Source organism: Muscardinus avellanarius (assembly GCF_963383645.1).
Source record: "Muscardinus avellanarius genome assembly, chromosome: 2".
Classification (NCBI taxonomy): domain Eukaryota; kingdom Metazoa; phylum Chordata; class Mammalia; order Rodentia; family Gliridae; genus Muscardinus; species Muscardinus avellanarius.
Window position 1 is genome coordinate 27,125,955 of NC_137787.1, and position 21,667 is coordinate 27,147,621.

At 35.0% G+C, this 21,667-nt stretch overlaps 1 protein-coding gene across 2 annotated transcripts in view; it reads left to right on the plus strand.

The window, feature by feature from the left end:
• ERBB4 (erb-b2 receptor tyrosine kinase 4) overlaps positions 1–21,667 on the plus strand; it is a gene marked incomplete at both ends in the record, with an annotated part of 1,174,461 nt that overhangs the window by 805,844 nt on the left and 346,950 nt on the right. For both annotated transcript variants that reach the window (XM_080689981.1, XM_080689982.1), the window contains one exon: positions 13,156–13,221. In XM_080689981.1, the coding sequence (XP_080546107.1) occupies positions 13,156–13,221 (66 nt within the window). The remainder of the gene's footprint in view (positions 1–13,155; positions 13,222–21,667) is intronic.

Below are 21,667 nucleotides of genomic sequence, written 5' to 3' on the forward strand. Positions count from 1 at the left end.
AATAGACAGGACAGTAATATCACAGATAGCCCTGTTGTAGAGATCTTTTCACTCAGTGAGAAATGTGACTCTTCTAGTATGTTTATATTTATTTAATTTTTTACATAATATGTATTTGATTAATTATTTTTTATTTTTATGTGAATCACATTAAAAATGGCATTCATTTACATAATGTTTGGTGCCCTTCCCCCCCTGTTCCTCTTTCTCACCCTCCCAAAAATGAGTGTCCAGGTTGACCATGCTACATTCACAGTTATACACATATTCGAATCTTGCTCCTCTAGTTAATCAACCTCAGCCTTGTTTCTCTCCTATCCTTCCTTTCTAGCTTTACTGAGGTTTTCCCTACACTATCTGGAGTCCCAAACTAATACTCCCTAGTTTGGGCATATTAGAGAAAACACATATACCTTTTCTTTCTGTGCTTGGCTGATCTCACTTAACATAATATTCTCCAGGACTTTCCATCTTATCGCAAATGACATGATTTTGTTCTTCTTTATTGCAGAGTAGAATTCCATTGTGTGTATTTCCATTAATTTTGCAATCCATTTATCTGTTGATGGAGACCTAGGTTGGTTCTATATTTTGGCTATTAAAAATTGTGCTGCTATGAACATGGGTATGCATATGTTACTGTAGTTTTCTGATTTCAAACCATTTGGAAAGATACCCAAGAGTGATATAGCTGGATCATTTTGTGGATCCATTACCTGTTTTCTAAGGAATCTCCACACAGATCTCCATAGCAGATGGACTAGTTTGCACTCCAACCAGCAGTGTAAAAGAGTTCCTATTTCCCCACATACTCACCAGCATTCATTGTTATTTGACTTCTTTATGCTTGCCACTCTGATTGGGATTAGATGGAATCTCAACAAAGTTTTGATTTTTATCCTCCTGATGATTAATGATGTTGAACATTTTTCATGTATCCATTGGTCAATTGTGTCTCTTCTTTTGTGAAGTGTCTATTCAATTCAGTTGCCCATTTATTGATTGGATTATTTGATTTGCTAGTGTAGAGTGTTTTGAGCTCTTTGTATATTCTGGATATTAGCCCTTTATCAGAGTCATAAAGATCTTCTGTGGTAAAGAGGTATTACCCATTTACCAAGTGGTAAAGCCCATTCTGTAGGCTTTCTCTTTAGAATCTTTATTGTTTCCTTTAATGAGCAGAAACTTTTTAGTTTTTTGCCATCCCACTTCTTAATTCTTGCTTTAATTTCCTGCACTTTGGAGGTCTTGTAGAAAAATTTGTTACCTGTGCCTGTATGTTGGAGTGATGAGCCTATGCCCTCCTCTAATAGCTTCACAGTTTCTGGTCTAATTTCCAAGTTTTTGATCCATCTAGAGTTGACTGCTCTGCATGGTGAGAGGTAAGGATTTAGTTCCATCTTTCTACAAATGCCAGTTCTCCCAGCACCATTTGTTGAAAAAGGCTATTCTCCAGCATATGAATTTAGCCCCTTTGTCAAAGATCTATTGACTATAAGTTTATGAGTTTGTTTCTGTATCTTGCATTCTGTTCCACTGCTCTGTATGCCTATTGTTGTGCCAATGCCATGCAGTTTTTACTAACTATTGCTCTGTAGTATAATGTGAAGTCAGGGACTGTGGTGACTCCTGCATGGTTCTGATTGCTGAGAATTCTTTTGGCTATTCTGGATCATTTCTTTCTCCATATAAAACTCATGATTGATTTTTTTTAGGTCTATGAAGAATGTTGTTGGTATTTTGATGGGAATGGCATTGAATCTGTAGATCACTTTTGGCAGAATGCCATTTTGATGACATTTATTTTGCTTGTCCATGAACAAAAGAGATCTTTCCGTCTTCCAAGGTCCTCTTCAATTTATTTGTTTGATGTTTTATAGTTTTCACTGTAAAGGTCTTTTATGCCTTTGATAAGCTTTATTCCTAGGTATTTTATTGGTTTTTGAGATTATTATGAATGGAATTGTTTCCTTTATTTTTTTTATTGTGGATTCATTGTTGCAATATAGAAAAGCAGCTGCTTTTTAAAGGTTAATTTTGTATCCTGTAACTTTTCCAAATTGGTTAATCAGCTCCAGTAGTCTTTTGGTTGAGTTTTTGCATCTTCTAGATGATGGACCATGTCATCTGCAGATAAGGATAGTTTTATTTCCTCTCTTCCTATTTGAATTCCTTTGATATCCTTCTCTTGTCTTGTTGCTGTGGCAAGAGTCTCAAGGACTATATTTAAAAAGAGTGGTAATAGTGGGCATCCTTGTCTTGTTCCTGATATTTAGAGGAAATTCTTGCAGTTTTTCCCATTTACTATGATGTTGGTTTGGGGTTTATTGTATGTTGCCTTAATGATGTTGAAATATGTTCCTTCTATTCCAATTTTCTGCTTGTTTTTTTTTTTTAACATGAATGGGTGTTGGATTTTGTCAAATGCTTTTTCAGCATCTATTCAATATGATCATGTGGTTTTTGTTCTCAGTTCTATTTATGTGGTGAATAACATGTATTGATTTACATATGTTGAACCAGCCTTGCTTTTCTGGGATGAAACCAACTTGGTCATGGTATACAATTCTTTTTATATGGTTTTGAATGCATAGTGCTAGCATTTTGTTTAGAATTTTTGCATGTATGTTCATCAAGAATATTGGTCTGTGATTTTCCTTTCTTGAAGTATCTTGGTTTAGGGATTAATGTGATACTGGCCTCATCAAAGGAATTTGGGAGAAAGTTCATCTCTTTCAATTTCCCAGAACAAGTTTTGAAGTATTGGGATTAGTTCTTCACTGCTGGTTTTGTAGAATTCAGTTGGAAACCCATCAAGGACTCGACTTTTCTTTGATGGCAGAATTTTTATTGCAGTTTCTATTTCATTGCTTGCTATTGGTTGGTTTAGGCTTGCTATGTCCTCTTGGTTTAATTAGGTAGATTATACGTGCTTAGAGATGTGTCAATTTCTTGCATGTTTTCGAGTCTATTAGAGTCTATTGGAGTATAAATTTTGAAAATAATTTCTGATAATCCTTTGAATTTCCACACTGTCTGTGTTGAAGTCTCCTTTTTCATTTCTGATTTTAATTATTTGAATTGATTCTCTCTTTCTTTTGGTTAGGTTGGCAAGGGGTTTTTCAATATTACTAATCTTTTCAATGAACCAGCTTTTTGTTTTTTAGATTCTTTGAATTGTTATTTTATTCTCTATTTTATTTCTGCTCTGATTTTAATTATTTACTCCCTTCTGCTAGCTCTGGGATTAGACTGTTTCAGTTTTTCTAGGTCCTTGAGATTTGTCATTAGGTTGTTTACTTGGTGACTCACTGTTCTTATGTGGGCACTTAATGCTATAAGCTTTCATCTTAACACCACCTCAAAGTATCCCATACATTTTGGTAAGTTGTGTCTATTTTCATTTAATTTCAGAAATTTCTTTATTTCACCCCTTATGTCTGATATTACTCACTCATTTAGTAGTATATCATTCAGTCTTCATGTATTTAAATATTTTCTTTTGATATTTTTGCTGTTGATTTCTACTTTCATTCCATTGTGGTCTGAAATGATGCAGGGAAATATATCTTTTGAATTTTTTGTTTCTTGCTTTGTGGCCCAGAATGTGACCTATTTTGGAGAAGTTCCATGGATTGTTGAGAAGAATGTGTATTCTGCTGTTCCTGGTTGAAATAGTCTGTATATGTCTATTAGGCCCATTTGGTTGATAGTTTTCTTTCGTTCTAAAGAGTCTTTATTCATCTTTTCTCTGATGATTGATCTAGTGGCCTGGGAGGTGTATTAAAGTCTCTCAGTATTACTGTGTTTGAGTCTATTTGAGATCTGATGTCCTAAAGGCTTTGTTGCTCATTTTTCATCTCCATTAGCATGATATATTTTTTTTCATCCTTTCACTTTCAATTGATGAATGTCTTTGGCTGTAAGATGAGTTTTTTGTAAGCAGCATATATATTATTATTATTATCATTAATTATTATTATGTGGGTCTGGGAATAGAACCCAGGGGCATTTGACCTCTGAGCTATACCCCCTGCCCTATTTATTCTTTACTTTGAAACAAGGTCTCACTAAGTTGCAGAGGGCCTCACTAAGTAGTTGAGGCTGTCCGTAAACCACAATCCTCCGGTCTCAGCCTCCTGAATGCTGGGATTACAAGCGTGCACCACCACGCCTGGCTTGGATTATGTTTTTAATCCATGTTGCTAGTTTATGTCTTTTCATTGGTAACTTAAGTCCTTTGACATTCAGATTTATTATTGAAATATGATTTTTGTTTCATGTCATTTTGTGTTCTGTCTTCTCTTAGGTATCCTGTTATTTCTTAAAGAAGAAATAAAGACTTAGTAAAGACTTAGTTGCCCCACTGATCAAATTTATCTCCTTTTTGGTTCTGAAATTTGCTTCTTTTTTCTTCTTTATGGCTTATTTCTTTAAGTATTTTCTCTAGTGTTGGCTTTGAATTCATGAATTTTTTGAAGTTCTGCTTATCTTGAAACACTTTTGTTTCTCCATCAATTTTCAATAATAACTTTTCTGTACATAGCGGTTTGTTGGAAGTTGTTTTTTCCAAGGTCTGGATCATATCATACCAGTCTCTCCTGGCATTCATGACTTGGGTTGTAAAATCTGGGGTTATTATTATTATTATTATTATTATTATTATTAATTATTATTATTATTTTGTGCGTCTGGGGATGGAACTCAGGGGCATTCAACCTCTGAGCTACACGCCCTGTCCTATTTTTTATTCTTTATTTTGAAACCAGGTCTCACTGAGTTGCAAAGGACCTCAATAAGCAGCTGAGGTTGTCTGAGAACTGTGATCCTCTGGTCTCAGCCTCATTATTAATTTGCCCCTGTATGTCACCCGTTCTTTTGTTCTCACTGCTTTTAAGATTCTTTCCTTGGCCTCAGTGTTGGTCAGTTTGATTATTACATGGCGTGGGGAGATCCTACTTTGATTTTGTCTTAATGATATTTTGTATGTCCCCTGAATGTGTATGTTCAAGTCTCTTTCCATGTTTAGAAAATTCTCTGAAAATATTTCTCTGGAGAGATTACAAATACCCTTGGTGTGTACCACTATTCCTTCTTCAATGCCTTTTAAGTTACAATGTTTCATAATGTCCCATACATGTTAGAAGTTTAGGTTTTGTTGCTGTTATGACTTCTCTATGCACTTGACTTTGCTTTCAGTTTGTAATGAACTATCTTCTAACAGTAATATTCTATTTTCCATTTCATCTAATGTTCCATAATTTTTTATTGCTGTTTTCATTTCATTTACTGACTCATATTTCATTCCAGACCTCTTTCTGATTCTGTCTTAATGTCTTCATTTACTCTTTCATTTTCTGTATACTTTTGTGAGGCCTTTCATCATACTGAAGCTCAGAGTTTGAAATTCTCTGTTTTGAATTTCTTATCTGTTAGTATTCATGATTTCCCTTTTTGCCTCACTGCTTTAGTTCTCTTTTTTTCAGGGTCCCCAGGCTTTTTTTTTCTGATGTCTTGATATCTTCGTTTTTGTGTGTGATTCTGTGTGTAACCTGTCTGATCCTATCTTAACAGTAGGAATTTAGATGTGTCAGCAAGTTTGTGCATGAGTAAGCAGTGTTTCTTTCAATGGTAAGGGTTGAATAAGGAGGGAGGAGATGGGGTGATGGGTACAGGAGTCTGGTAAAGTAAAGAATACAATTAAGTTGAGCAATGATTTACACATAATAAGTTAGTATCAGGTTGAGAATGAAAAATAGATAATAGGATACTTGTAGTTAGTAGAGTATTTAGGTATAGAGATATGAAATAGCTTGAATATAAAACAAGGAAATATAGTAAAGGCAAAACAGTTTTGAGAGAAGAGAGTAGATAGGTTAGAGTAAGGAAGTTTGTCAAAGAAATAGAGGGAAGGAGCAAAGAAATGCATAAAGTAACAAAACAAATTACAAAAACTAACAATTACGAATCAAATATGTAGAAAGCAATGAAAAGAAAATAAATATATAAGAAAAAAAAACAAAAATAAAAAAAAGTTAAAGAACAAAAATAACTAGTGACAATGTGAGAGAAAAATAAAAAACATAAAAAACAGCAATCCTGCTAATTTACATATATAGAGCTCAGGCCCATATAATAACTGTATGTCTGTTCACTGTGGTAGGTTCTGGAGCATATTTCTATGTCTCTTATTTGCTCTGTAACCTATTGTCAGCTTTTGGACCCACTTCATGAGTTTTTGTGCTCCATGCTCTCCATCCTTGGCTCTGGACTCTCTGCTCTGGGCTCTATGATCTCAGACCTTGTGCTCTGCATCTTCCTGCCTTAGTCCTGTATGTCCCTACCTGCACTCAGAGGCATTCAGTGTAGTCTTGGAGCGAGCCCCTGTGACCCTGTACAGGGACCGCACCTCGAGCACTATGCCTTTCCTGTGTCTCTGGAGGTTCTAACTGGACTACCTCAGGTATAGGCCACCAGGTCCTAGCCTGCTGGAGTCCCATGGCTGTTCTGGGTGGTCTTCTCCTCTACCAAGTAAAATAGTAACACAAGTGGATACCTTGCTCTTCAGCAGGCCAGGTTTTTGTAGGACACAGTGTGCTGCTGTTGCAGAAGGTGTCCAGTGTATTCTTGGAGTGACCACTTGGGATCCTGTGCAGGCACCACACCTTGAACTCTTTGCCTTTCCTGTATCTCTGGAGTTTCTAACTGAATTACTTACAGGATGTGCCACCAGAACTTAGTCCACTGGGATCTTGTGGCTGTTCTGGGCAGGTTTCAGCCTCCACTGAGTACCAAGTAATGCAAGCAGTTACCTTGCTGTCCTGTGGGCTGGGTCTCTGGAAGGCACAGTACACAGCTGTGGTTGCCGCCTCTGGTGAGCGCATGGAGTTTGGATCTTTTTCTGTGCCTCTGAAGCATGGTGCTGACTCTTAAGATGCTGGAGCTCTGTAGCCACTTTCTACACTTCAAGTTCTTGGATTATGTTTTGGGATTTCTTGGGACTGCAGCGCCAAAGCCTCGCTGAAGCTGGCAATCATGGTTCAAGCTGGGGGGCCCAGGTGGTGCCAGCTGCCACAAAAAGTCAGTCATGCTCGGACTTTTTGCAGTGGATCTTATGTTCAGAGAACTGGATTTCCTTCCACTGTGCTTCCTTGTGGTATCTTCTGCTACATTGTTTATTTTGTTTGTCAAGACACTGCCTTCTCAGTAGTTGAATTTTCTTTGCTCCAGATACAGAGATGTGCTGTGTCCTGCAGTCACCATTTTGAATCCAGTATTAAATTAATTTAACTTATCAGTCGTTTTTATGATCACAAAGCCTTATTGATATCAGCAGTACCCAGCAATCGTAGGTTCAAAATTAATGATTATCAATTTTATTTTGAGTATGAAATTTTGTTGATATGGCTACTCTAAAGAATACTATAAAACAGATCTATGTCACACATGCTAATTGAGTAGTTAAATCACCATTCCTGATTTTATTAAAAGGTTTTGAAAAAATGTGACTCTCATAGACTTCTCTACCTTCCCCTATCCATATTTCCATTTGTCCTGGGGATTTCTGTTATCATTTCTTCTCAAAATTGATTTTTATTTCCAGAGAAATTCAGAAAAAAAATGACAATTTACAAAAAGAGCTCAGTCCCTTCAAACCTTTGCACAACTGTGTGTGCCACATTAACTGACCTGTTCATTAGCCATCACATAAGATATCCTTTCTGAGGTGATAGTAAGAGCGATAGTGTACTCTGGTAGTCGTTGATTAGCAATAAGGAGTTGAGCCTCTGCAATGAGGGGTAGATAGGCATATTATAGACTAAATTTGATATACTCACACTTCTGTTCAAACTTAATCTTGGCAATTTAAGAATATATTTTATTATACATTTTTGTCCAATAGATTGCTTGAATGAATAGTAAAATGGCATCTGTAGCAGAATATAACCTAGAAAGGTCAACATAACCTATTTTGCGTTTCAGTACTGTGACTATTTATAATATTTTAATTCCTAATGAATGCCTTACTTAATGTGTTGTTGAAATGAAAAATTTTAACTCTATATTTCTGTAACTTTTAATGTCATCTACCTAGCAAGTAAAAATAACCATCCCTCTTTTTCTGACTGTTAAAATGTATAAAAATTAAGATTTCTATTCAATAATTAACTTTCAAGTAAGAGGCAAGATAGGAAAATTAAATTGAAACTGAAAGAGAAAGTAAAGTCAATTTGCATAACAAAAGTGTGGAGATGAATAAACACAGGACAATGAGAACTGTCAGCCAAGAACAAGAGAAGTATTAACATCTGATAAAGAAGGGCAACTCCACGTTACAATAATGCCCTTAATTTCTACTAATGTATCACTTGCTGATATCATATTGAGTAGTTTATAATAATTAAAATTTGATAAAAGCTATATAATTTTTAGAGCTGATGGGTAAAACATAAAATTGGATAGAAAGATGTCTACAAATCAAAGTAGAGACACTGGGACATGAGAGACTGGGACATGAGAGACTGCTAGATTTTTATACTAGGTTTTAAAGTTTGTGTACTCAGCACCTCAGCAGAACCAACATTTAAATAGTGTTTCAAGCTGGGCGTGGTGGCACACGCTTGTAATCCCCGCTTGGGAGGCAGAGACAGGAGGATCGCTCTGCTGGCTTAAGAGACCCTGTTTCCAAAAATAAAATAGGTCTGGGAGTATAGCCGGAGGTAGAAGGGCTTCCAGGAACCCCAGTACCAAAAATAAATAAATAAATAAATAAATAAATAAATAAATAAAAGTTTCAAAATAGAGCTATGATACTAACCAAGTTTGGAATTGGATTCCAAATCATAATATCTTGTGTATTTTTTTTCAGCACTAGCATCAGAATCTCTGGTAATACTTTTCATAAAATATGAATTCTGAGCTAGGTGAGGTGATGCACATTTATAATCCCAGTACTTCGGAGGCTAATATAGGAGGATCCCATGTTTGAAAGCCAGCCTCAGCAATTTATTAAGGCTCTCAGAAACTTAGTAAGACTTTGTTTACAAATAAAAAAAATAAAATAAGGCTAGGTATATAGCTCAGAGATAAAATGCCCCTGGGTTCAATCCAAGCGCGCGCGCGCACACACACACACACACACACACACACACACACACATTTCTGTACTTTACCTGAGAATGTAAAATTAATATTTTGCTCAAACTAGTCAGGTGTCAATGCTAACTTTTGAGAACCACTGACCCTAGTCCATTTCCATATCATTTTAATATTCAAAATCCATGGGCAATACTATAAAACCTGTGCATAGTAAGTTGCATACAGCTGAGGCAGCTCTTAGCACAGGTTGTAAACCCACACTACAAATGCTAAATGGTCCTCAAAAGAGCACTTTATGGCCCAATGAACTGTTTTCATCCAGGCTTCTGTGTCACTGTCCCAGGGTAATCCTTGGGCCTGGAATTCTCCTTCCTTCCCCTTCTTTACTGGACAGGGTAGGCATCAAGTCCAACTGAAATACCTGTCTTTCTGCAGAACCCTTCTCAAAGGCTTCCTGTTCATTTCATGCACACTTATATTTTAACAAATATTATGGTTATAAAAATCATTTGCCTATTTCTCTATGTCCTGGATCCTGAAAGCTCATAGAGGGCAGGATGCTGACTTATCCATCCTTTTATTCTCCTACCAAGAATACGGACTGGTTTAATGTAGGCTTTCAGTAAATGTTCTGTTCCCTCTTTTGAATTATATGGTCATGAAAAAGATATTATTCTCTCACTTTTTCCCTCAGTAAAAGCTATTTTAAGAGGTCAAGAGTACCAGTTTTTTTTAAAGGACTGAAAGAAGAATCCAGGGATATAACTGCATCTCATTTAGCCAGTGGCAGTTTGAGGATATAATCTTTTATGGTGCCAGTGACTCCATATTTTGTAACTCTTCAACTGTCCTGGCACATCACTTGCAGCAAACATTACAGAGGTGGATATTGAATCCTGTCTTTACTGTTAGGCAGTCACACAAACAAGTAAAACTTCTAGCATGAATTTATGACTCTTCAAAATATACAAGCAGCTCAAGTACTCAAGTTCCTAAAAAAAGAGTGCAGAAGCTACATTTTTGGTAACATCTGCTGGGCAAGCATAAAAGATGAACTTAGATTTGCTAAATTCCATGATGAGTAATATATGGTCACAGCAGAGGGGGACTGGCTGTGAATTAAAGTAATGCTGATATGGAATAATCAGTACTTATTAAAAGCTTAAAGTAGTTACTAAAGAAAAATAGTGTTTATCTAAAATTGCTTCATTTTTATTTCATATCATTGAGTCAGGATAGCAAATTTTTTATTTATTTGTTATTTATTTTTATTTATTTATTTTGATATAGAGGATTGAACCCAGAGGCATTCTACCTCTGAACTACAACCCCAGGCCTATTTTTATTTTTTAACTGTCATTTTTATTTTCAATAAGAATACTGATAATATTAAAATGTCTGTTACTAATATTATTTAGCTATTTTTCATCTTTTATTTTCAAGTTATATCAAATTCTGGGTACAAAGAATAAAGCTAAATATTTTATTAACCTCAATCACAATTAAAGAAGTCATAAATTAAATGGCAGATAATCCTCTGCTCTAGATATCCTCAATTAACAAACCACTTACGGGGTCGAGTCAAAGGATTTTAACCCATCTAAGAAAACATATTAACATTAGCTACTTACTTATAAAGAGTTTGTGCTGCAAAAGTTTTCACTAATTCCCAGTTTATTTCACAGTCCTTTCTAATTTCCGCTGGTATAAATCAATTTAGATTTATTACCTTGGTACAAAGGAACTCCACTAAGTTTTTAATAATAATTATCATTATCACTGATTAAAGTTATATTGTTCAGGCCAGATGGAGTCTTCTTCCTGTCAGCTAGAATGAGCTTGCATTATCTAGCTATAATGTGTTCAGATCTCAATAAACAGATGGCAGAGTGACAGGATATTATACATGGGTGATGCAGACTCATTCCTCACAAGCATGATTGTTTTTAAATAAACTCCATTGTAGAAGGTTCCCATAGTTTTAAAAAGATAAATAGAATTGAGCTTACATATCATATTAATTAGAAAATAGTGCTATTTACTTCCAAAGATAGACCATTAGGATGGTTTTAAGTTCAACCAGGGAAAAATGTCGGCTAAATCTATATTGTAATGGTGAAAATTATGAGTTCACTCTGGAAGATTCTTTGGTGGGACATGAGAGATCTTGTAAGAAGAACTTCTAAGCTGAGAATTTAAAAACTCTGTGTTATGGAAGATGGAAACATTTGGCATAACTATTTGATATTTATTAAATATAGTTAACTTTGTTAAATACTGTGAATATATTTCAATGGATATTTGAAAGCTAACAACGGTTTAATAGAAGCTTGTGATAGGACAGCCTTAGTCTTTAATAGATGTCTCAGTCAACATACTCACTGTATAATCCAAGGAAACTGACCACACATTTTGGAGGAAGATATATTTGCTTGCTGTTTTGTTTTATTTTCGATCTTGCAGTGTTAGTCTATGTTAGTATCGGGCCTGATTGCATCTATGGAGCTCAAGGTATGGTTCCTGGAGGCAGAGAGAGAGAGAGCAAGGACTCTGCTCTTACACCATGGAGGCTGGAAATAAGCGAGCCAGCAAGCAGAGGGATTCGAACACAAAAGCACAGCCCCTAAACCCACACTCCCAGGAACCCACTTCTAGCCACACCCAACACCCTAGGTTCCATCTCAATAATTTTACCTACTGATGAGATTACAGCCCTTATGACTTAATATATCAGTCTTGAACATTAATACGTGAGTTCTTCAAGGGAAATTCTATATCTAGCCATGACAATAGGTTTTCATTTTGATTTTATATTTAAAAAAATATCTTAGAAGCAGGGCTTGGTGGCAAACATTTGTAATATTAGTACTTGGAAGGCTGAGACAGGAGGATAGAGGATTCAAGGTCAGATTTAGCTATTTAATGAGGCCCTCTGAAACTTAGTGAGACCCTGTGTTTCAAAGTAAAGAATAAAAAATAGGGCTGAGGGTATAGATCAGAATTAGAATACCCCTGAGTTTAATCCCCAGTACCTCCCCTTGCAAAAAACACAAAACAAAACAAAACAAAAAACAAAGAAAGAAAAAAAACCCTAGGTGCCCAAACTTAGAATAATATTCAGAAAAGCTTCAAAGAAAATAATTTTATAGTATCTTTTTAGCTGATAGTTTTATTGCTTGGTCCTCAAGAAAAGGTCTCTGTGGAACAACTATGTATGTTGAGGCCAATATGTATCATAGATAAAGATGCTACTCTACGAGTTAAAGAATGTGTTTGAAAATGCAGATTCTATTAATAAAAATTTTAGAAGCATGTATTTAATCTCCTAAGTTAACTTTTCTAAAAACTCTTTTTAAAACCTTGAATTTACCTTTTATTGTTTTATCATGTACTTGAAAGAATATATTCTTGTTTTTATAAATTCAACTTCTTTTAACTATTAATTTATTAGGTGGAATCAAACTATAAACTTTGGAAATGTTATCAGTTGTAGAATAGATCAATAGTACTAGAACAATATTTGATAATCTTATTTGGTATAACTATTCTGACTTTCTGATAAAAAAGTCATTTTTTTGCCTTTTCATATAAAAAGATGGAAGGGTTTTTGAATAGCAGGAGATTGTACTTCAGTTGCATATATATTAAACATTCACATTTTTGTTGTTGTTGTTGTTGTTTTTTGCAGTACTGGAGATGGAAGCAAGGGGTATTCTATCTCCAAGCTATACATCCAGATCTATTTTTATTATTTTTAATTTTGAAACAGTGTCTCACTGCATTGCAAAGAGCCTCACTAAGTAGTTGAGGATATCTATGAACCATGGTCCTCCTTTCTAAGCCTCCCAAATGCTGGGATAACAAATGTGTGCCACCACACCCGTCCTTCAAGTTTTGCTACTTAAGTGGGCATTTTATCCACTATATCTCAACTCTAGTATGAGGTAAAAATCCTCAAAACAGATCAAAAACATTTTTTGCCAAGTTACTCCTAGTCCAGGAGTGGAAGATTATAATGTACATAACATTGTTTTTCTCTTTTTCCCTCTTCTACAGGTGGACGCTGCCATAAGTCCTGTACAGGCCGATGCTGGGGACCCACAGAAAATCATTGCCAGACTCGTAAGTGTTCAACAGTAAAAAAGCATCAGTGTGAAATGGCCAAGAATTTTTAATAATTGATTCTTTTCACAACTCTGGTCATCTAAAAATTGACAATAGTTTTTTTGTCGTCCTGTAGTAGTAGATTTGCTTCTCTGGAAGTAAACTGCCTAAATTCATTGCTTTTAAATGAAACATGTAATTGCTTCTTTTATCTCTTTGTGGTTTCTGGGTTAATGATTTCCACAGCACAGCTGTGTGATATTGCTGTGACTTTAGAATCTGAATAATCATAGAAGTAGAAAATCAAAATATGTGAAAAATGATAATAGTTCAATTTTAATATTTCAATTAATATCTTGGTATTTTTTCAAGCTGTTGTATCATAATTCCTTGATTATAAAAAGAAAGGACAGAAAGGGCCCTGTGTACCTGTTGTATTCTAAACACAGTTCTAGGCACAGATGTATAAGCTATATGAAGTATAGATATGGATGAATCCATAAAATATTTCTTGGATTAATTAGCTAATATAAAAATGATACTGTCATCATTGCTGAAACATATGAAAACAAAACATAGCAAGCATAAAGATAAAAATAATGTCTTTCAGTATTCTTAAAGTTATAGGATTATCAAATTGGTACTTAGGTTTCACCAATTTAAAAGGTAAATCCTGTTTTTAAAGAAGAAGATAAAATTTCCTATACAAATGATAAATACTTGTTCTTTCAGCTGGAATAATAGTGACTGAAATAATATATGAAAAACAGCATGGGCATAATTTGAAAAATATCCTCTTATGAGGATCGAAGACAAAAACTATTGCTAAATATTTTAATCCAAAAATATTAGAGAGAATGTTTGTTAGCTTGTTGGATAAACATTTAATTTTTGTGTGTGTGGTACTGAGTATGGAACACAGGGGCTCCAAGCTACATCCCCAGACTTATTTTTTTAGTCTTTTAATTTCTTGAAACTGGGTCTTATTGAGTTGTGAAGGGCCTCGCTAAATAGCTGAGGCTGTCTGTGAACCGAGATTCTCCAGACTCGGCCTCTAGAATGCTGGAATTACAAGGGTGTACCACCATGCCTGGCTAACATTTAAATATTTTAACTTGTCTCTTCACAATATTTGCTAGATTCTATTTCAATAAAAAACCCACAAAAATAAGTATCCTATTGTAAGCCACCAAAGGAAAAAGTATAGGGAAAATATCTTTTCAATTGTAATTTATTTCTTAAACTTAATTTTTATATTAGTGTATTCTCATATTCAAACTTCATAAAACATAAGAAAGCAAATTAAAAAAGTATCTTCTCCCCTATGATGCATCTTTATTACTCAGTCACCCCATGATAACAGATTTCATAAATTTTGATGTATTCTTCTCAGAGATAATATATGCCTATTCTCAGAGATAATGTGTGTATACATATGTGTGTGCATATATATATATATATATATATATATATATGCACACACACATATATATGTATATGCTACCTATTTTTATTCAAATGTCAGTATGTTTTACATGCTGCACTTTTACTTTGCTTTCTGTTACTGTAACAAATAACTAAGTAATCATCTTTTAAAGAGAAAATCTTTTTTGGCTCACAGTTTTGGAGGTTTCAGTCCATGAGAGATTGGCCTTGTTGGCTTTAGGCCTGTTGTGAGCCAGTGTGGCAATTCAAGGTGTGTCAAAGGACCCCATAGTCCCCCTTGAAGGTACAATGACTGAAGCCTCCCACTAGGCCATACCTCCTAAACATTGCATCATCTCCCAAGGGACAGGGACCAAGCCTTTAACACACAGGCCTTCAGGGGATATTATGGATCTAAAATATAGCATACAACAACTTGATTCTTTTTCAATCTGTGTACATGTTTTTGAATTATTTGTAAAATTAGTTCTTAGAAGGGACATTTGTAGGGTCATGGATGTGTGTATTTGCAATTCGATAGAGATCACTAACACTGAGATATTATTCTCTGTAGTACTTGTTAAAAATCGCTTTTGCCATGAGCAATATGTAAGAATACCTGCTTTTTTTTTATTCTTAGGACAGAACAAAACATTATCAGACTTTGGGGTCTTTGCCAAAGGGTTAGATGAAAAACAGTATCTCAGTGTAGATTTAAATTAACTTATTTAATAGAAACAGTATTTTATGGCAGGGATGTTTTGACAAGAATTTTAAATAGGATTCTAAAGTAAGATTAGGCTACTGTGTGAAATTCACTAACTACAATATTTGGAGACAGTACCTCAATAACAAAAAAGTCAAAACCATGGAGTGAACAATGCTGGATGACAGTGATGTGGCCAATTGTAAGAAGTCCATATCTCGAAAATAATAAGAAATCATTACAGTGCTTTGTGTCAAAGTGGCAAGTAACCATGGGAATCATTAAAGTGCATAAAGATCTACAGTCTTTTATGGCAAAACACTTCTGAGTTGTCAAACTTAAAAATGAGCTATTACACACTTACTGTAGCTATGTTATTTTACAGAATGGGCCAAAAGCCTTCCCCGTGGTCTGCTAGTTGTGGCTGGGCCATTCTGGCAGGATTTCCCACATTTTTTTCTCTTGTTAAGAGACTCACAACAGATCCAGGATAATAAAGGATCTTATAAGTGAGAAATGCTGGTGTGGATGGGGGGTTTCTTTCCTTTCTTCGGGAGGGAGATTTAAAGTGTCCTGCTCCCCGTTCTTCTTCGGGTGCTATATCCAAACCCCAATGCCTTTCTCTTGCCACATTTCTTTATTCTCCTTTAGTTGGTTGCCTCTGTTTTTAGAGTTCACATTTGAATGTAGTGGACAGGAAGAAATAAGTTCTAAACTATATTTTGCATTCCAGAAGTGCTACATACTTACACTTCCATGTTTGTGTGTGTGTGTGTGTGTGTGTGTGTGTGTGTGTGTGTTATCATGGATTTAACCCAGAGGCATTTTACTTCTTAGGTACACACTCACAGACTTTTATAGCTATATATATTGAAACAGGTCTTTCTAGGTTTCTGAGAGTCTTGCTAAGTCTCTTAAGCTGGTCTTGAACCTGAGATCCTCCTGTCTCAGTCTCCCAAGTACTGAGATTATGAATGTGTAACCACATGTGCAACTCCTGTAATATTTTTATAGTATTGTTAATAAATAAAATCAAATAAAATACTCCAATTTGTTATTTTATCTTCTGTCCCATATTATTTCTATTTTTGTAGAACACAAAATGCAACAGTATACCTAGATTCTAAATATATTACATATGTTTACCTATGGATGGTGGCTATTCTCTGTAATACTTGAACCAAAAGCTTAGAAATCACTGTGTCAAGGCAAACAACATAATGGATTTTCCCCAATATTGATTGATAATTAAATTTTTCTTTGATATATACAGTGTTTAAAACCCTGAAACTTTTTAAAATATTACATTTATTGATGCATTATAGTCTTACATCATAATGTAGTTAACAGTGATAGTAACATATATGCACACAGCACTTGGTGGATGTCAACCTAAAACTTTTAATATATTTGAGTAGATATGATTACAAGGAACAACGAAAACTTGTAAAAGTCATAGTTACCATAAACATCTCTGATTTTTATCATAGGCAGTGTTTACGATAATTGCTAGTCAAACACATGACTTTTCCTGAGAACCACCCCTGGTTAAAGGGGCAGTCTCTACAGCCATGTTGGTTCTGTGTGACATTTACCTTTGGTCACCAGGCAGTGTTTCTCAATCAAAGGTGATTTTATGTCATTGAGAACATTTCTGGTTGTCAGAGCAGGTGAGGAGGAACATCTACTGGCATTAGTAGGGCAGAGACCAGGGATGCTGCTAAACATTCTAAAACATACAGGATAACCACTCTTGCCTATAATACAGGACAACACTCTCACCATCACCCCCCAAAATAAGAATCATTTAGTATAAAATGTTAAGAGTATTAGATTGGCATGGTGGTGATGCCTGTAACCCCAGAACTTGGAAGGCTAAAACAAAAAGATTGTTTGGTTTGAGGCTGTCCTCAGTAATTTAGTGGGATACTGTTTCAAAATAAAAAATAAGACATAGCTGGGTGTGGTGGTGGCACACGCTTATAATCCTAGCACTTGGGAGGCTGAGACAGGAGGATTGTGTAGGTTTGAAGCCAGCCTCAGCTACTTAATGAGGTTCTCAGCAACTTAGTGAGACCCTGTTTCCAAATAAAATATGAAATAGGTCTGAGAGTGTAGCCCAGAGGTAGAAGGCCCTCGGGTTCCATACTCAGCACCGCAAAATAAATACATACATACATACATACATACAAACATACATACATACACACATACATAAAATGGGTGTGTAGCACAAAGATAGAATGCCCCTGGATTCCATCTCCAGTAAGTTTAAAAGAAAGAAAACAAACAAACAAGCAAACAGTTTACTGAGAATTGAGAAGTCTTATAATAAGAGCAGATATTTGATCCAGGCTGAGTCAAGATTTTTCCCCTGATAATTTAGGTTACCCTACCTTAGAAACTTGAAGCTAAAGAGCTATCATAGCTAACTGAGGTTTCTATTTTTGGGTCAAGTGTGTTAATGTGAAGCAGAAGTAACAAGTCTTCAGAGACAATGAAGAACGAAGCAACTATGTAAGAAGTTGAGAGGAGAAAGAGAAACAGTTCTTGCTTCAGAATTCTTACTTTTTGGTTATCTGGCCTTAGGAGGTCTAGGTACCTGAAAATGCTTAAATACATGAAGAAAAGTGACATTTTTCTATTTTTTTAAGGAGGTCTATAGCTTGCTGCCAAGTGGAAAGGGAGCAGAGTCTTGACTATGAAAATTATCAAGCCACAATGAATGTATCAAATCATCAGAGAATAAGTCATTTCTTAAAATTTATTGATGCACTGTAATCATACATCATTTTATAATTTTATAATGGTGGATGGTAGAGGCATACATGCACACATCCTTCATTTAGCCCTTCCCCAATTCCCACCCTGTTCCCTCCCTAGACTCCCACCTCGTGTTCAGCATAGTGATTGAGTCTGATAAGTTTGTGAATTTTCATCATATGCGTTACTGTGTTTTTCTCTCTCAGGTCGCCTTCTTTACTCATCTAAGGTTTCTCCGTCTTTGTCTGGGGTCCCTCCTATGTCCCATTACCCCCCCCCAGCTTTGGCATATTAGGGAAAACATCTGACTTTTCACTTTTTGTGACTTACTAATCTTGCTTAGCATAATGTTCTCCAGTTTCGTTCATTTCCCTGCAAATGACATAATTTTGCTCTTCTTTATGTCTGAGTAAAGACATACTTAGATATGTAAACATTCCATTGTGTACATATCTTGTAGTTTTGTAAGCCATTCATCTCTTGATGGACATCTTGGCTGGTTCCATAGTTTGACAGTTGTGATTTGTGTGGCTACGAACATAGATACATGTGCATTAGTTTGGTAGTTTAGTTTTCCATTGTTTGGGTAGATAACCATTAGTGGTATTGCTGGTCATAAAGTAGGTTAATTCCTGTTCTTTTGGGGATCCTCCACGCTGTTTTCCCAAGTGGTTGCACTAATTTGCAGTCTCACCAACAATGTTTGAGTTCCTACTTGTTTTTCGTGTTTATAATGATTGCCATTCCAATTGGGGTTAGATGAAATCTCAGGATAGTTTTGATTTCCATATCTCTGGTTGCTAATGATGTTGAGCATTTTTCATACAATTATTAACCATTTGTATTTTTATTTTGTGAAGTTTCTATTTACTTTGTCCGTTTTTAGTTTATTGTTTTATTTCTTTTAGCAGTGAGTTTCTTGAGTTCCCTGTATACTCTAAATATTAATCTTCTTTAGTTTGATACAATCCCATGTATTGCTGCTCCTTTTAATTTTTTTGTTTCTTTGGGCTCTTGTTGAGAAAGTTTTTACCGGTGCCTATGTGTTAAAATGTAGGACCTATGCCCTGTTCTGGTAGTTTCAAGGTCTCTGGTCTAATTTACAGGTCTTTGATCTTTGATCGTTCTTTAATTGATTCTTGGGCAGGGTGAGAAAGTTAATCATTTAACTTACCTCATGTTTCATCACAGAAATTAGCTTTAATAAATTAAGTTAAATTAAGAAATTAACTAGGCTGGGCATGGTGGTGCACACTTTGTAATCCCAGCATGTGAGAGGCAGAGACAGGAAGATTGCAGTTCACGGACAGTCTCAGCTACTTAGTGAGATGTTTCAGCTCAGTGAGATCCTGTTTCAAAATAAAGAACAAAAAAATAGGGCTTGAGTTGTAGCTAAGAGGTATAATGCCCCTGGGTTTCATCCCCAGTACCACACACACACAAAAAGAAACTAACCTAAAATTTATAATTAATGTTCACCATACCTACTCTACAAAGTCTATCACATTTAAATTTAATATGATCATTTATCTCATAAATACAATCATAATTTTAAAGTAGTATACATTAATACTGGGCTTTATATTTTATAAAACAATTCCATATTTAACTTCACTTTTATTGAATTTTCTGTGAGTTAAAGAGGACAATTTTCATTTACCTCATTTTACAATTGAATAAATACCAATATGATTAAAGAGATTGTTAAATATATGCAGCTGATACCAAACATTTCAACTTAAATATTCTGCTTCTAAAAGCAATGCCTGTATACAGTAGAGCATACTGTAGTCGTTAAAGATGTTGGATTTGAAATCAATCAGATGATACAAACCAGTTGTTTCTATTCTCTGTCATGGAAAACTGACTTCATCCTTCAAAATCTTATTTACCACACCTATAAAATAAAGAAAATTATACTCATTTTAGAGTGTTTCTTTTTTTAGAATGAGATTCAGCACAGTAGTGTTGACATACTTAAATATTTTCTGGCATGTATTAAAGACCAAATAAATAATAACTGATAACAAACTAAGGGAAATGTTAGAACAATAATACTGTAAAAAAGGAAACTTTTACAACGTTGGTGGGAGTGTATATTAGTACAACCATCATAGAGTTTGGTGTTTCCTCAAAAGAATAGGAGTGGTAATACCATATGACCAAACTATAAAACTCCTTGGTATTTTTCCCCCCAAAATAAATTTAGATCCATATTTATATTCATTTATACCCATATTTATATTAAATTTATACCCATATTTATAGCAGCAGAATTCATAGTAGCCAAATTGTGAAACCAACCTAAGTATCTGTTAACAGAGCAATGGATGAAGAAAATATGATATGTATTTATGATATATATGTACATATGTGCGTGTACATAATATATGTATGTATATGTGTGTGGATATACATAATATATGTATAAATACACATGTGTATATATACATGTACATATGCATATACATATATGCACATGTATTATAAACATACACACAAGCATATAGACACACACAATGGAATTCTCCTCAGCCATAAAGAAGGAAAGATTATGCCATTTGCATGAAAATGGATGGAATTAGAGAATATTATTCTAAATAAGATCAGCTAGTCACAGAAAGTCAATGGGATATATATATATATATATTTTTTTTTTTTCCCTCATATGTGGAAACAAAAGGGACTTCAAATACCTAAGTAGAACAACCAAGAATATCAGAAGGGGATTGGAAGAAGATGTGGAAGGAAAATAAAAAGTCTTGATGAGAGAAACAGTTCAAATAATGCTATGTCCGTATATAAGGTCATCACTCCCCATCTCACTCACATGTACAGGGGAGTTGGATGGGATCTGGAGGGAAACAAGCACACCAAGAGCTGTGTGGTTTTACATTTGTGTCACACTGAGCCTCATTATGATGTCCAATTACAGTGTGCTAATAAAAGTATATTAAATTAAAAAAAACTCAAAGGTATGGGCATGTGAGGGAAACTCCCGTGGTTCCACCTGTGACGTCCACTGAGTCTGTAGCTGGGGACCTAAGGAGCCAACGCCCTGGGGAGCCGTGGAGACTGCTTGCCCTTGACATATGCTCCTGTCCTTCACTCTTCTCATCCGAGCTACTTGAAAGATAAATTGCTTATTTATATTTAAAGAGCACAGCATCCTGAAGCAAAATGCATTTTGGAACTACTTGAACACATACGCATTGTGAGGGCTGAGCTTCAGAATTACAGTCATATCTTTTGAGAATTTAACTTTATCTGAGACTTTAATGATAGGAGACCTCTAGAGATTCTATGCAGTTTTAACAAATATTATTTTTTTAATTTTCTAAATGCCCTTAGATTTTCAATAGCTTCCTTGTTAATTAAGGTATATTACTTACTCCGAGAAACCCCTTTCAGATAAACTTCTATTTGAACACTTGCTCATTTTTAAAAAAGTAAGAAAATAGGATATGTAAGTTTTCAACAATATTTCAAATTTTTGTGTGGTACTGGAGATGGAAGTTAGGGGCATTCTACCTCCAAGCTATACTCCCAGCCTTATTTTTTATTCTTTAT